Source organism: Oculina patagonica, chromosome 14 (assembly GCF_052425735.1).
Source record: "Oculina patagonica isolate OP01 chromosome 14, crgOcupat, whole genome shotgun sequence".
NCBI lineage: Eukaryota > Metazoa > Cnidaria > Anthozoa > Scleractinia > Oculinidae > Oculina > Oculina patagonica.
In genome coordinates this window covers 14,020,527-14,035,338 of record NC_135771.1, presented here as the reverse complement: position 1 = coordinate 14,035,338, position 14,812 = coordinate 14,020,527, and the positions used below count along the sequence as shown (strand labels likewise).

At 37.1% G+C, this 14,812-nt stretch overlaps 1 protein-coding gene across 2 annotated transcripts in view; it reads left to right on the top strand.

Annotated features, from left to right (window-relative positions):
- Nucleotides 1-14,812, top strand: part of LOC144637972 (rapamycin-insensitive companion of mTOR-like) — a 42,243-nt gene that overhangs the window by 974 nt on the left and 26,457 nt on the right. For both annotated transcript variants that reach the window (XM_078497063.1, XM_078497062.1), the window contains exons 3-15: nt 2,025-2,122; nt 2,469-2,530; nt 3,260-3,391; nt 4,164-4,227; nt 4,756-4,882; nt 5,906-5,979; nt 8,653-8,748; nt 9,145-9,212; nt 9,618-9,685; nt 10,176-10,258; nt 13,518-13,605; nt 14,189-14,279; nt 14,574-14,640. In XM_078497063.1, coding sequence (XP_078353189.1) covers nt 2,025-2,122; nt 2,469-2,530; nt 3,260-3,391; nt 4,164-4,227; nt 4,756-4,882; nt 5,906-5,979; nt 8,653-8,748; nt 9,145-9,212; nt 9,618-9,685; nt 10,176-10,258; nt 13,518-13,605; nt 14,189-14,279; nt 14,574-14,640 — 1,118 coding nt within the window. The remainder of the gene's footprint in view (nt 1-2,024; nt 2,123-2,468; nt 2,531-3,259; nt 3,392-4,163; nt 4,228-4,755; nt 4,883-5,905; nt 5,980-8,652; nt 8,749-9,144; nt 9,213-9,617; nt 9,686-10,175; nt 10,259-13,517; nt 13,606-14,188; nt 14,280-14,573; nt 14,641-14,812) is intronic.

Here is a 14,812-nt window from a genome sequence, read left to right as displayed (position 1 = left end):
GCAGACTTACAACACAGGTCTGACGAACATAAGTCACTAATCACATCCGTCACATGACGATCACTTTTGAATATGCTAAAGCTACGGATTAGACGATGTTGTTGACCCTAGAAGTAAAAGAAAAGGATCAAGCGCCTCTGGGTCAGCGAATCCGTGTCGTGGGCATGTTCTTTTACAAAAATGAGACCTAACGACAGGGAATCGTTACCAGCTGCGAAGAAAAAGCGACAATCCCAAACACACCAACTGTTTCGAGGTTCGGAGTCGGCATATCACAATGGCAACTATGAACAAGAATTTCTCCCCTCTCTTGGCGCCTTTTGTTGATGAAAATATTATCTGTGAACTGACATGGTAAGCATATTGTATATGATGTCAAGTTCACGAAAAAACTATTTCAGCTGTTTCAAACAATAAAGTATGTTTACATCAAGCTGCGTATCTATTCCTAGCTTAGTGCTTGAAGATGCAAATTAAAGTGGAGTAGGGGAGATTCCGGTCGACTTGCAAGGGCGCACAAAGTACGCGTGGGTCCAATCTTCGGAAGCTTTGGACTAGGATTGAGTTCTTGAGATTTATTATTAAGATTAATATTAATCCGATTAATATTAATCTTACATTAATATTAATCCTAATGGATTAAGGCACGGCTCAAACCTCAGTAATAGATTATAATAATCTATTACCAGGATTATAATAATCTATTACTAGATTATAATAATCTATTACTGGATTATAATAATCATTAGGATTAATATTAATCCGATTAATATTAATCCGAGTTGTCCTGATATTATCCCGGCGTATCACACCGAACGAAAATCGAACAAATTTTTTATCAAACTCAATCGAACGAAATCGGAATCTATCGAACAATTAAATGCGATTTTGTTCGATTGTCGAACGAAATCGGACAGCAATTTTTTTGAGTTCGATTACTGAACCGAATCGAACCAAATCAAAATGAAGCGTTCGATTTAGTTCGGAAAACGTACTTGTGCTCTAAAATTAGAAGGAATACATGCTACTATTAGAAATGTAACTAGAAGCGTACCGTTGGAAATGGAAAAATTCAGGAAAACTTTAGATGGCTGGATCAATTGACGCATTTACCCAGGCATTTATCCCCGTGATAATAAAATGATGGAAAACCGAACATTTGCTCGATTCAGATTATTTTGTCAGATATGACATAAGCCACTCTCTTAGGTATTGTTCAGTGACCAAACTAAATTAAACGTCATCGAAGTGCTGCCGCCAAGTGAACACACAATATCATGAAAATTTCAAGTTAAATACATTACTTGTGAGATAATGGTTTGGTAGAATTCAAGAGTGTCTCTTTGCTTAGATTGTTGTGTGATAGTGTAGTATAAATGTCCACTTGGAATGTTATCAAAGGGCTTCACATAATTTACTCATGTCAACACATGGGTAAACAATAATGCAATACAATGCAATGCAATTAGAGTCACAAGGTAAGAGTGAATAGCAGCATATCAGGTGCCTGTGGCAGTCGCTATTCGTCCAATACCATGTATCCCACCACCCAACCCAAGGATACTTGTGAATAGGACAGACCACAACACCTGGCCCTACTCTTTACGATTGGTGTGTGGGTTCTTCAACATCCAACGCTGACAATAATGCTGAAGATGCAGGAGACTTGCCAGGTGTTTTTGAATGTGTACTGGCAAATAAATGCTTGGGTAACCCTGTGATGGACTAGCATCCTATCCAGGGAAGAGTAGAAATACTCCTACTTGCTTATATCAATACTACTGAAACCGGAAATAAGCTCTGATGATATGAGTCACTTGGCATGACACAGACTTTTGTCAACTAAGTGGTGATATTAATTAACAAAATCCAGGGAAAGTAGATTGAAATACTGTTGAATGTAGTTGCTTCGTGCTACAGAAATTGGGATAAGCTCTAGCAGTGTGGACTACTCTGCTGTGAGTGTATTTTACAGTATTTGTTTCACTGTCATGGAGTGTACCTAATACCGTTTATTTTTGCAGATCCTGCTGACAACATGAAAGACCTTTTGAACCAAATCACCACCAAAGAAATGATGTCAACATCAAAACGAATGGGCTACATTAACAACTTCACAAAGGTATATTTTACAAATGTGTACAGTTATATTATGTTAAGTAAACACAGTTAGTGGGAGTTGCAGAGGTCCTGCTATGCAGGCTTTTAGCCAGGTGGGAGTAATCCGTGATTTGTACTCGCCCGACAGTTTTCACACTCGCCTGGGCGAGTGGGCGAATGCTAATTTCCAACCCTGTTTTGTGTCTTGTTTGTTGTTGTTATTGTTATTGCATTAGGTATACTCCTATTGTTTACTGGTCAGTAAGAAGAGATGATACTACAGGCAAAGAACATTGATTGTTTATAAACTACTTACATTGTACATGTAACTCAAATTTGATGCATACTTATCAATTTTTTTTCAACAGTTAATTCAAAATGTGGGTGAGAATGCCAACTTTGGTTACTCTCTAGAAGACATCATTAAATGGTACATAACATTATTGATAAACTGTTAAGTATTTTTTTACCACGTTAACTCCAACAATAGATGCGCAGCCAAATTCATCCACAACATTTCTTCTGGAAAAATTTATTTCAATAGCAGAAGCTTTTTAACACAATAATCCTCCTGTCCTGTCCAACAAAAATAAAAAAAATTAAGTGCTCATGGTTGAGATATCAATCTTCTTAATCTGCTGTTAAGTCCTCCTTTTGTTAAGTGTACATGTAATTCTACTTTTAGCAGGAGAATGCTCTGATCTCTGATGCCTAATGAACACTCTGGTTAAAAGGTCACTATAAAAATACTGGTCATGTTCTGCACTATCTGTTTACCAAAAAGGCAGGTTTTAACACAAACATTTTGCTTGGTTTGGGGTAAATTTCATAAAAAAAGTCCTTGAAATTTCCAAGAAGGGTCCTGGAAAGTCCTTGAATTTTTGGCCTGAAAAAGTGCACCAACCCTACTTACAGGATTTCTGTCTGTATTATATTCACATTCTAGACGCCCCTAATCATAGAGCTTGTTTTGTATTTTATCATTATATTAATGGCATGTTCAGAGTTTTGTTCTACAGTGTGCTTGCTTCTAATTCCATTTTCCATTTTTTACCAAACTTTTTCTTTTTTAATTAACAACTTTGTTAAAATGCATTGCAGGATAACATATAGAACAATTTAGCTTCATTTGTTTCTATTTTCCTTTTGCATTTTGTAGCTTAATGCTGCCACTAGTTTCAACAGCAAAGGAGTTGAGAGCAGCAGGATTAAGGGCCTTTCGTCATCTTTTTTCTGATGAAAAAACACTTTCTAAAATGCTGGACTTCAGGATTGACATCTTCATTGTCAGGTAAAATGGTTTGTTTATTACCTGCATAAAATCAGTGGTCAATAATGAGTTATGATCAACACTGGGAGCGGACTCTCTTTTGCTAAAAAATCCATGGGATGAATGCAAGAATAGCAAGCTTGATCAAGTGCGGTAATATTTGAGAAGCAAGTGGTTAGGCCACGAGTTGCATGGCTGCTAATCCCAGCAAAAAGAAAGTCCCTCTTTTTGCTTGTGACTCACTTGATTGAATGACTTGATTGCTTGCTATTTTTGCGTCCATCCCACAGATTTTAGAGTAAAAGAGAGAGTGGGCGGGTCTGTTGAACTTTCTCAATGTGGAGCGTACAACTGAGGGTAAATACAGAGTTTGTAAGATGGTACATTTTCCATAGTCTGGAAAAAGTTTAATTTGAAAATTGTACAATCGAATCACTGCTGATGGACACCTTTTGTAGGCGAACTCTTCATCATTATTCTAGCCAAACAAACGCTTCATTTTTAATCTCCAAATGTTAGCAAACACCTCTCCTTAGTGGACAATTGCTGTTCCCAAAAGGAGTCTGCTTACAGTAGGCTTTACCTGGAAAGAATAAATTTGACATTTTTTTCCAGGCTGGAACAAATAGTTGAAGCCTGTGAATAGGCAGATTGCCATTTTGGCCAAACTTTTCAGTGTCAGTCATTGATTCTAGGCCATGTTTGTTTCTTTGTTATGTTAAGTTAAACTGAAAGCAAATAACCTTTACATGAGAATAAATTTTTTCCATGTACGGAATGTTTTATGTTGTAGATCTATGGATATGGTTCATGCATATGAGGTGGAGCGTGTTCAAGCATTAAGATTCATTCGAAAGGTCTGTTGGTAACTAATGGTGGTTTTCGTCAATGTAACAAAAACAGTTCAATGATTGCATCAACACAAAACTTGACTTCAGGTTATAGTCAAAGCAGACAAAATGAAGTATTTTGTCCTAGTAATTCTTCTGTTACAGTAGTGTTTTTAATAACCTACAATGTATCCTTACAGTACTTGAAGCCATAAAATTGAATCCTTGCAAAGTCTCTCCCAAATACAGCTCTTACTATTATTGTTGTATAGTTGCAAATCTCTCCCAAATGTAAGCACAAATCATTTGGCAAAATTCTTTCAGGTATTACATCTCCACAACATTCACACCTTGTATAGACTTTTCTTCTTGAATAGGGCAGAGTGTTTCCAGGCAAATGGTCATGTAGTGCAAAATTTGAGCTGATTAACTTACAAAATAACTGCAATGTTAATGGACAGTTGTTCATCTAATAATTGCCCGGAATGTTATATTAGCAGATAATGTGTAACATTGGTATTTATATCAGGATAATTATTTTCCCTTGTCCACCAGGTGATAGCTGTTAGTCCTCAGTTGTGTCCAATGTCCATAGCAGCCACACTTGTGTCACTCGGCAATGATGAGGGTGATGATGCTGACAGACTACGGAAAGCATGTGTAGCCACCCTCTGTGAACTAGGTAATTTGATAATACAAAATTTTCCTTCTGTTATTACTTGTTAACTGAGGGTTTTTTGTTATTTTCTGCACTTGATGCTTGTTAATGATGTCCTCAAGCTTCTAGTCAATTTACAGTATGTAGACATCCAACTGTCTTTTGAAGAAAACCACTTTTTTGAGCATCCTTGTTGTTTTGGAACATTGTTGTTGTGGTTTTGAAATCTTCAAATAGTGTTCCCTTTAGTTTGCCTGTAATATGATTCGAATCAACCACCCCTGAAAACTTTTTTTCTTATACTTGTGTGTTGCCCTACAAAAGAAAGGTCGGCATTGCATTTTATTTATTTTCAACTCACCTTTCCAAAACGTAATTATATTATTTCCCAACCAGATTTGACTTTCATTGCAATCCAACCATTAAATATTAATATTCAGGCCCGTAGGGAGGGGGGTGCAATGGGTGCATCTGCACCCCCCCCCCACGAGCCTTGGAGGGACGCTTATTGTGAAAACATATATTAAAATAAAACAGTACTTAAGAGACAATTCACATTCAATATGGTCCTTTGGGTTGAAGGTCCACCATTTGTAGATTTGCGTGGTAGATTTTGGAAAAAATTGTGTGATTCTAGGTTAATTTCAACGGTACATTCTACCTTGACCCTTATTGTCGAACCTGTCTTTCTTTTATGTACTGCCGTCATTGTTAGCTAAATAAATTGTAAATTACGTTTTCAAGGTTGTGTTTTGAAAAATACGATTTGAATTTAACAATGTACCAGAATTATTATTGTTGTTACCTTCATTTTAACCTGCCTTTCTCCTTACCAACTGTCATCAAAATGCATGAAATGTTGTCTCAGATAACCTATTTTTTTTTAATTTCCTGGGGGAAGATACCCCCAGACCCCCTCCTACGTTATCACGCCTGTGGCACTAAAAATTTCGCGCCGGAGGCGCTCATACGCACCCTCCCATGCAAAATCCTGGTTACGGGCCTGATATTACAACTAATTACTTGTTGATTTGTTTTGATATACAGCCATAAAGAACATTACAACTGCATCATACTGTGGTGGGATCAACACTATCATTAGAAATGTCCTAGATTCACAGGTTTGTTCTTCTTGCGGGCTGGAATGTTAAATAAGCCATTAGCAAAAATATTACAAAGTTTTACAAACACAATAAAATGTGGGGGGTGGGGGCTTAAGAAACCATAGTGGCCACAGACATCTTGTCATGTTGGCCTTAGAATGATGAATATTATGTACTTATTGACTGAGTGGGAGGGCCGGACGGGAAAATATTTGGCACGAGGTCCGTGCGTCCTGACCGAGAGCCAAATGTTTTCCCGTCTGGCCCAACCTAACTCAGTCAATAAGCATTTTATTATGTTTTTTCTTTCGTGGATGCAGACGCGGCGGCCCATTTCGCGCGCATTTTGAAAAGCCAATGGTAGCTCGTATAATTTGTTTGGGAAGCCAGTAAAGTGCATTAATTTTGAACTGCGATGTGCGTGCAAAGTTTTAAAACTTCAAAATTGTCAACCAAATCGCCGAGTTAAGCTCCAAACCGAGTTAAGCTCCAATCCAAGGAGATTTAAATCCGACTAAATTCCTCGTACAGGAATGCAGTTAGTAGAAATTTCAAAGGAAACGTTTGTGAAGGACTACAACAAAGAGTTTGCACAACGTTTCGGCTAGTCATGCTCGTCTCAGCGAAGACTGAATTTAACCTGATTGAACAACTTAGCGACGTTTCTTCTGCCGAATTGGTTTGAACGAGAGGATTAATTAATTTTCCTCCAAGAAGGATTTTGGACACTAGATCATAATCTATCAACTACATGAAGACTTGGAAAGGGATTGTACTAGCAATTCAGGATTTTGCTTCGCTTTGTTTCCCTTCGGCTTCAAATTGGTTTGTTTACCACGGGTCGTAGATTCATGAACGTCTGCTGTTGCTGCTTAGTCCTTGCATTCGTTAGTTCATCGACGATGTTGAGCTCTGCATTACAGTTGATGTCCAAATTGTGCTTAAAATGCTTCGTGAAAACAAGCGGAAAACTGTGTCATTGATTAGGTTAGTCGCAAAAAGGTACTCGCATTTTGTTTGTTGTGATTTAAAATTTCCGCAGCCTGAGAAAAGAGAAATTTATGTTTACTTTGCATTTGCATTTTTTCTTCAATGTTTATCATGACTACAAACCAGGATACGTCTTTGTTCGATTATGTTGTTTTTATACGGCTTTTATTTCGATTTTATTGTTGTTGTCCGGAGTATTTCTTCATCATTTGCCGAGTTTAAACACGTTTTGTTTTAATTTTTGCCCCTGCAAACTACATTGTTTTCTAGATAGTTAAGTTTTAATAAACATGTTGGACATCAGTTTGCTTTTTAGAAAAGTCTTAACTATTGCTCATCTGAATTCAAAGCTGTGTCCAGAATCAACTGGTTCCAATTTTGGCAGTAGCGGCCGTACGGCTTTTTCCGGCCCTGCTAGAGCGAGGCATACGGCCCTCATACAGGACTTTTTTTCATATGGTTTTCCAAGGAAATTGCGCGCGGGTCTGTACAGGTCATATGATAATATTCACTATTCACCTCCTACAGTGTAGACTTGTGTTAAAAATAGAAATTTAAAGGATACATGATGAAACCTTGTCATTTATTGTTATACTTCTATGAGGATGCATGCTGGTTGTGCTTTGCCATTAACTCTCGAAACAAAAAATTGTTTTCAGCATTATCGTGATAATTTTTATAAAAGAAACAGAGGATCTTAACCTCTTTCCTCGTTTTCCTTGAGTTACATGTACAAAAACATTAGTAAATTTGACTATGTATACTCATCTTGACCTTGGTTGTAAATAAACAAAAAAAATTCTTGTCACAAGGTCTGAAAAATTTGGTAGCAAAGCTTTTGACTGTATCGCATAGTCTTCATCAGCAATTAGAGAACTCACATTAGCAGTGAATGCAAATTGTTTAATAACGTGACAACAGGTGGTCAAAAATGGCGAGAAGATCATAGCCCCCATCTCTGTAAAGGCCATCCATACCAGACTTCAACGCCCAACACTGAACAGAGACGGTGGCTATGATCTTCCTGCCATTTTTGACCACCTTTTGTCTCGTGATTAAACAATTTGCATTCAAGTGACAACGTGAGCTCACTTTAATCGCTGATGACTGTGTGATACAGTTGAAAGCTTTGCCTACAATTTTTCAGACCTTGTGACAAGAATTATTTTTCGTTTACTAGTAAAAAAAATTCTGATAATTCAAACCAGCTTTGAAAACACTAAATAAATAAAATTTTGGTTTGTGTGTCCACAGTTGTCTGCTTAATATCTCACTTTTTCGACATGTGTTACAATACATGTACTCCATGCATACTCCAACTGTTTACAGTGTATACATGAGAATCACAAACTCATTTTTCAGGAGCGAGACAGCTTGGGTGGGTTAGTTGTCTCAGCTTGGCAGGTAGGCTGGGGATAACTCTGCATTTGAATATAATACATGTACTAGGGGTTTGACTGTTATCACCCAGGGTTAACTTTGACTCAGCCTACAGGAACAACCTTTTATTCATATTAATGCTCAGCAGTGTTGTCTCTGGTACCCTGAGTCCATGTAAATGGGGACCTTGATAATTATGTAGAAGACTGCCTTATAACTTGCTGTTCAAGTATTTGATGAAGAAGACATGTTAAGTTTGGTTGAGTGGTTAGATTAAAGATATCTACAGCCATATTAAACCAGAAGATGGTTTCTCAACAGATGCAAAAATTCAATGAATCTTTGATGGCCACATTACTGTATCTGTTGACCAGCCCTGAAACAAGACTATATGTCCGTTCTGATGTTGGATTAGAGGTATATTGTGTAAGAACTGTAGCTACCATGGATATTTATTTGGCTATAAGCCAATCCCAGCTATTAGCATAAAAACAATGGTTGAAATGATTAAAAACTTCCTTGACTAAAATTCTGCACTCTACTGTCAACTAGCTTTCAATAAGGGAAATCCTTCTCCCCAATGTAGGTTGTCACATGATTTTTGTGGTTTGCTTCATGTCAAAATCGAAATGTATCACAATCTGTCTTTCAACATAAAAAAACATAAAACAGCATTTCAAACTGAAAAGTGGACTCATTTGACTTAATCTTCTCAACTGAAGGTACTATAATAATGTGAATTGATTGGTCATATTGCATTCTACACTACCCTTTGAGTCTCTGAGTTTTGAAATGTGTTTGTTGTATTTGTAGTCCATTTTAGCTCCATTTACTGATCTCCACTACAGACACAATCCTGACACACCAGAAACACATTTAAGGTAACTTGATTATTTTGACATTAATTTTTATCAGCTGTGTACTGTGTTTACCCAGATTGCAGGGTAAATTTGATTGACAGTAGCAGACAGCAGCACCTTGTCAAGATTCATTTACATCTCACATGTTATCTTGTAAATTTATGCTAGTATGTTAGGACTTGAGGAGTTTGGAACAAGCTGGGCTCAGTAGACAAGAGTCTGAGAGAAAGGGAATGTTAATTGACTCCTAATGCGATGAGATTTTAACTTATCATGACCTCTAACCTGGTGTAACTTCTTCTAGTGGTATTGAAAATAAATTAATAAAAAATTTTTAAAAAAGATCTTTAGTGATTATTGTAAGTAAATTATATTTATTTATTTGTGTTTGGACTTACATTTAATTTTATTTCTCTTTCTTTAAAGGGAAGACAGGGCTTTTCGGTTACAAGCCAGCAAAATGGCCATAGTTACGATTTTTAGATCCTGGTCAGGTAAAATCTCTTTCAAGTGTGAAATTAATATCTTAGATTCTATTACTCTAAGAGCTCAGTATTTATAGACATTTAAAGATGTAAGGGCTGAACATATAAAAACCGCACATGTACCTTTTATGATAATTATTAGCAAACCTGTGAAAGGCGTTCAGCAACAATCCTGGACAAAGTGGTTGAAACAAAACACTCTTTTTTAACCTACTTCAGGTAAACCGTGGCTAGCTTCATTTCTCCTTTCCTTCCCCCTTGTCAATGTTGTTTACCAGTATATTTAAATATCATGCCTTTAGTTTCAATTGGCAATCTTCTGAAACAACATTAAATAGGGGTGGGGGATGGTTTTGGACAGAAGTGTGAAATGGTTTTAGTTGATATAGTTGTAATTTTGTCATGTGTTTGTCTTAACCAACTTTCTCCAGGATTGTAGGTTGAATTATGATTCTGACCTTTGAATTTAAAAATTTGTTACTGACATGTTCAATTGCAGGTATAATCAGCCTTTGTCGTCCTGATGGTAAAGGAGTTCAGTCATTGCTAGGTGTTTTTTGTTTGCCAAACTCAGATGTTAGGGTAAGAACTTGCATGTAACATTATAAATAAACAACATTATAACAACAAGATATTTGTGATAAACATTTCATAGCCAAAAGTGCACTAAATGGACTCTAAATGGTGATCTTTCTTTTGTTAAATGTTAAACAAAAGAATGCTAGGCAAAAAAAATTCATTAAATTAAAAACAATAAAAATACACACTCAGGTTTTTCTAACCAGTGTACACAAGAAGTTTATATGCAAAAGGTCACTTTTAAGCAAAGTGAAAACATTAGACAAGTGCAACTGTAGTAAACTCTCAGTCGAGAGTTTTTCTTCAGAATGCTTTATATGTGGAAAATGTTTTCTGTAAGGAATTCTATATTGCAACTTGAATTTTTCAACTGACAAGCCCCATTAACACTGGTTGCTTATTTCCATTTTCAAATTGTGACCGGTCAGACCAACTGGAACTGACCATTGTAAAATGGAACATTTTCCGCTAAATCCCAGTTCCCCGCATCTGTGAGAAGCGACCAAACTTAAGTAAGACAACTGATCAGTTTGTCAAAATGGAACGCTTTAAAAATTTCAGTCTGACTGGTCAAAGTGGACCACCTCCAGAGGTGGTCCCAAAAGATCCGGTCAGACCGAATGGAAACTGACCTTTCCATTTGACTTCTAATTGAAATTGCCGAAATATTTGGCTTACTGGAAAGCACCCACTGTGATACTTGTGTGGCTAAGCCCCTTAAACCTTGTGTGACACTGGTGTGACCAAGCCCCTTTATAACATTGTGTGACACTGGTGTGACCAAGCCCCTTTAACATGGCATGACACTGGTGTGACCAAGCCCCTTTAACATTGTGTAATACTTGTGTGACCAAGCCCCTTTAACATTGCATGACACTGGTGTGACCAAGCCCCTTTAACATTGTGTGATACTTGTGTGACCAAGCCCCTTTAACATTGTAAGAAACTGGTGTGACCAAGCCCCTTGAACATTGCGTGACATCACGTGACACTGGTGTGACCAAGCCCGTTTAACATTGTGTGACACTGGTGTGACCAAGCCCCTTTGACATCACGTGACACTGGTGTGACCAAGCCCGTTTAAGGAGGCTCGATGTAGTTTTTTTAGCCAAAGGGTGGTTGTTTTGAAAATTAAAATTATCTAGGAAGCCAGTATTCGATTTTTGCCAAAATACACCATTATGATCAAATATGACCAAATTTTAATTTTTTACCCGTCACTTTGTCACAAAGGTTACCATAGCAACGATTGATGTTTTCTTTTGTTCTCAAACAAGCTTGATTTTCTCGAAATCTAGATTGACTCTTGGTGTTTATTTTTTGATATGTTAAAGTTTAGTAGATTGACTAACTGTTGACGAAATTTTAGAAAAATTTGTTAGAGCGTTTTCAAGTAAATCAAGAATGAAATTTTCAGAAAAACACCATTTTAATATAAAATAGGCGCTTTAAAATTGTTTCGTATTATTTGAGCACAGTTACTTTCACTGAAATATAAATACTTACACCACAAAAGACCAAGAACTAAAAGCGAAAGACTTTTTGCCTTAATTTGTTAAAATATATCGACTGCCGATTGTAGGAAATTATAAGAAAACACCAAAAACTTCATTCTTGATTAACTCTAAAACGCTCTTACAAATTTTCCTAAAATTTTGTGTACAGGTAGTCAATCTACTATACTTGAACATATAAAATAAATGGCACGCGATGCATGCAGAAGCGATGGCGTTTCACAAGGGGTCTTACATAATTTTGAGGAAAAGTAGCTGACACCTTGTGTGTGAAAAAACTGTTATCCAACTGCAGCTTACATTTTCTAAACATAAGAAGCTTGTTAGTGATTGTATAGCTGTTATGAATTCACAGACCAAGGATGCAAATAATACATTTTCTTCGTAGATTTTCCCAATTGAACAAAAGTAATATTTTATTTTATATTTTTATACTTTTTTTAGATTTCCCTATGTTGTCTCAACAAATATTGCGTTATACTGTAGTGTGATATCACGGATAAACGACATACGATACGCGCGAGCAAGCTTTGAAGCTGCGAGAAAGGTCAAACGGTCTCTTGCTCACAGTGTCCCTTTGTATTATAAGAATTAGAAATTTCTGTCAACTAAATCTAATAGACCCCATCATATATAATTAGTCTCTTTCGTTTATACATTGTAGTGTTCCATTCTAACTGGACGGAAGTATTTTGCTTTTGTGTTTACGCGGCGATTTCTTGTTAAGTTAAACTTGATTTTCTGTTTGATCGGGCCAAACAGACAAAACGAACCGATCGTTCGATGGCATATAAAAATGCCATAAAAATGAATACCAAGAGTCAATCTAGATTTCGAGAAAATCAAGCTTGTTTGAGAACAAAAGAAAACGTCAATATTGCTATGCTACAACCACCCTTTGGCTAAAAAAACTACATCGAGCCTCCTTAACATTGTGTGACACTGGTGTGACCAAGCCCCTTTAACATTGCGTGACACTGGTGTGACCAAGCCCCTTTAACATTGTGAGAAACTGGTGTAACCAAGGCCCTTTAACATTGTGTGACACTGGTGTGATCAAGCCCCTTCAACATTGCGTGACACTGGTGTGACCAAGCCCCTTTAACATTGTGAGAAACTGGTGTGACCAAGCCCCTTTAACATTGCGTGACACTGGTGTGACCAAGCCCCTTTAACATTGTGTGACACTGGTGTGACCAAGCCCCTAAATTGCGTACACTGGTGTGACAGCCAAAAACTGGTGTGACGCCCCTTTAATTGTGTAACTGGTGTGACGCCCTTAAATTTGAAAAACTGGTGGACAGCTAATTGTGAAGTGTGAAGTAATCGTACCTGGTGTGACGCCAATTATGGTTTAAATTGTGTACACTGGTGTGACAAGCCCCTTTAAATTGTGTGACACTGGTGTGACAAGCCCCTTTAACATTGTGTGACACTGGTGTGATCAGCCTTAAATTGCGTACACTGGTGTGATCTAATTGTGTGACACTGGTGTGACCAAGCCCCTTTAACATTGCGTGACACTGGTGTGACAAGCCCCTTTAACATTGTGAAAAACTGGTGTGACCAAGCCCCTTTAACATTGTGTGACACTGGTTGTGACCAAGCCTTTGTAAGTTGTGGCTTTGTGTGACCAAGCTCCCTAACATGATGCTGGCATGGCCAGTCCCCTTAAACTTGGAGTGTGCAAGGCTATCGTAACATGACGCTACTCTAACTCTGATAAACTTGTATTCTTCTACTTGTAGAAAGGAATCATGGATATATTGTTTGAGATTTTTCAGCTCAAGGAGCCTGATTGGACAGATGACTTTCATCTTGCTCTTCTTAGTGTTGGTGAGATTAATAATAATTAACAATTAATTAATAAAAAACACAAGCTACAACCTGATTAAACAAATAAACTGGGGGAACTATCCATTTCCTTTTCAAGACTTCATGTATTCGTGTAAACTCTATAATAAAACTTGCAGGTAAAACAAAGTAACTACTGTTCACAACAAACAAGTTAGTGATGGTCCAAAATTAGAAAGGCGTTTTCCACATGCTGTTGTCAACAGTTTTGGTTGTTGGGAATTTTTCTGTAACCAGCAGAAATTTGCAATGTAACAATACTTATCACTTTGCTCATGGCTTTGGAAGTTTTTGTTTTGTTTCAAGTTTTGAAACTGAGTTAGTTTCTTTGTGTTGTGTTCTTAATCAAGACACTACTCTCACAGTATCTCCAGTATCTCCATCCAGGAGTATTAGTGGGTACCAACAAACTGGCAAGCTGAGAAAATAATGCTGGGGGTGACCCACGATACAAAAAAAGCAAAGTTAAATTAGTAGTGAGAGTGCATCACTTGTCCAGGGTACAGGCTTTCTTTATCTATCATGTTGATGTGGATTGCTTTTATCCTTGCATTCGTTCTTCCAGATCCTTGTCAAATGCAGGATTCCTGGAAATTGTCAGAGGGCTTTGTTGCAGAAGAAGCCAAAGCACTTTTGCCACATAGGGCTACTGGAAGGTAACAGAAATTCTGTCAGACTGTTTTTGTCATCGGAAAGTCACTAGTCTTGTAGTTTAACCTTTAATTCCACTCATAATCAGAACCTTATTCTCCATACTGTAAGGTGATTTCTCTGGTATATATCAATAGCATGAAATTTTTACATGGCAGAAATTTGAAAGTGTGAAGAGAGATGCTGACAATTAGTCAACTAGAGAATTAATTACTGTCTTGATACTATCAAGTTCGCTATGATTACTGTTGTTCTTCAAATGTACATTGGCACCTTTTCTAATTTGCATTTTTTGTTAGAACAAATCTTGCAAAGAACTACATAGCCCTAGTGTTAGCTGCCTTTATGAATGCTGGACTGTTTGAGGTAAGTAACTTTTTAATTTAATATTCAAAGGTAGTTCAGTTTTTTTCTATTATAGTAATTAACAAAAGGGGATCTCTATGGGAAAATATTATTAGAGAGCATGTCTTTTAAAAATTATCTTATACCTTAATGGCCTGCATTGTATTGGCCAATCAAAATGAGGAAGGTGGAG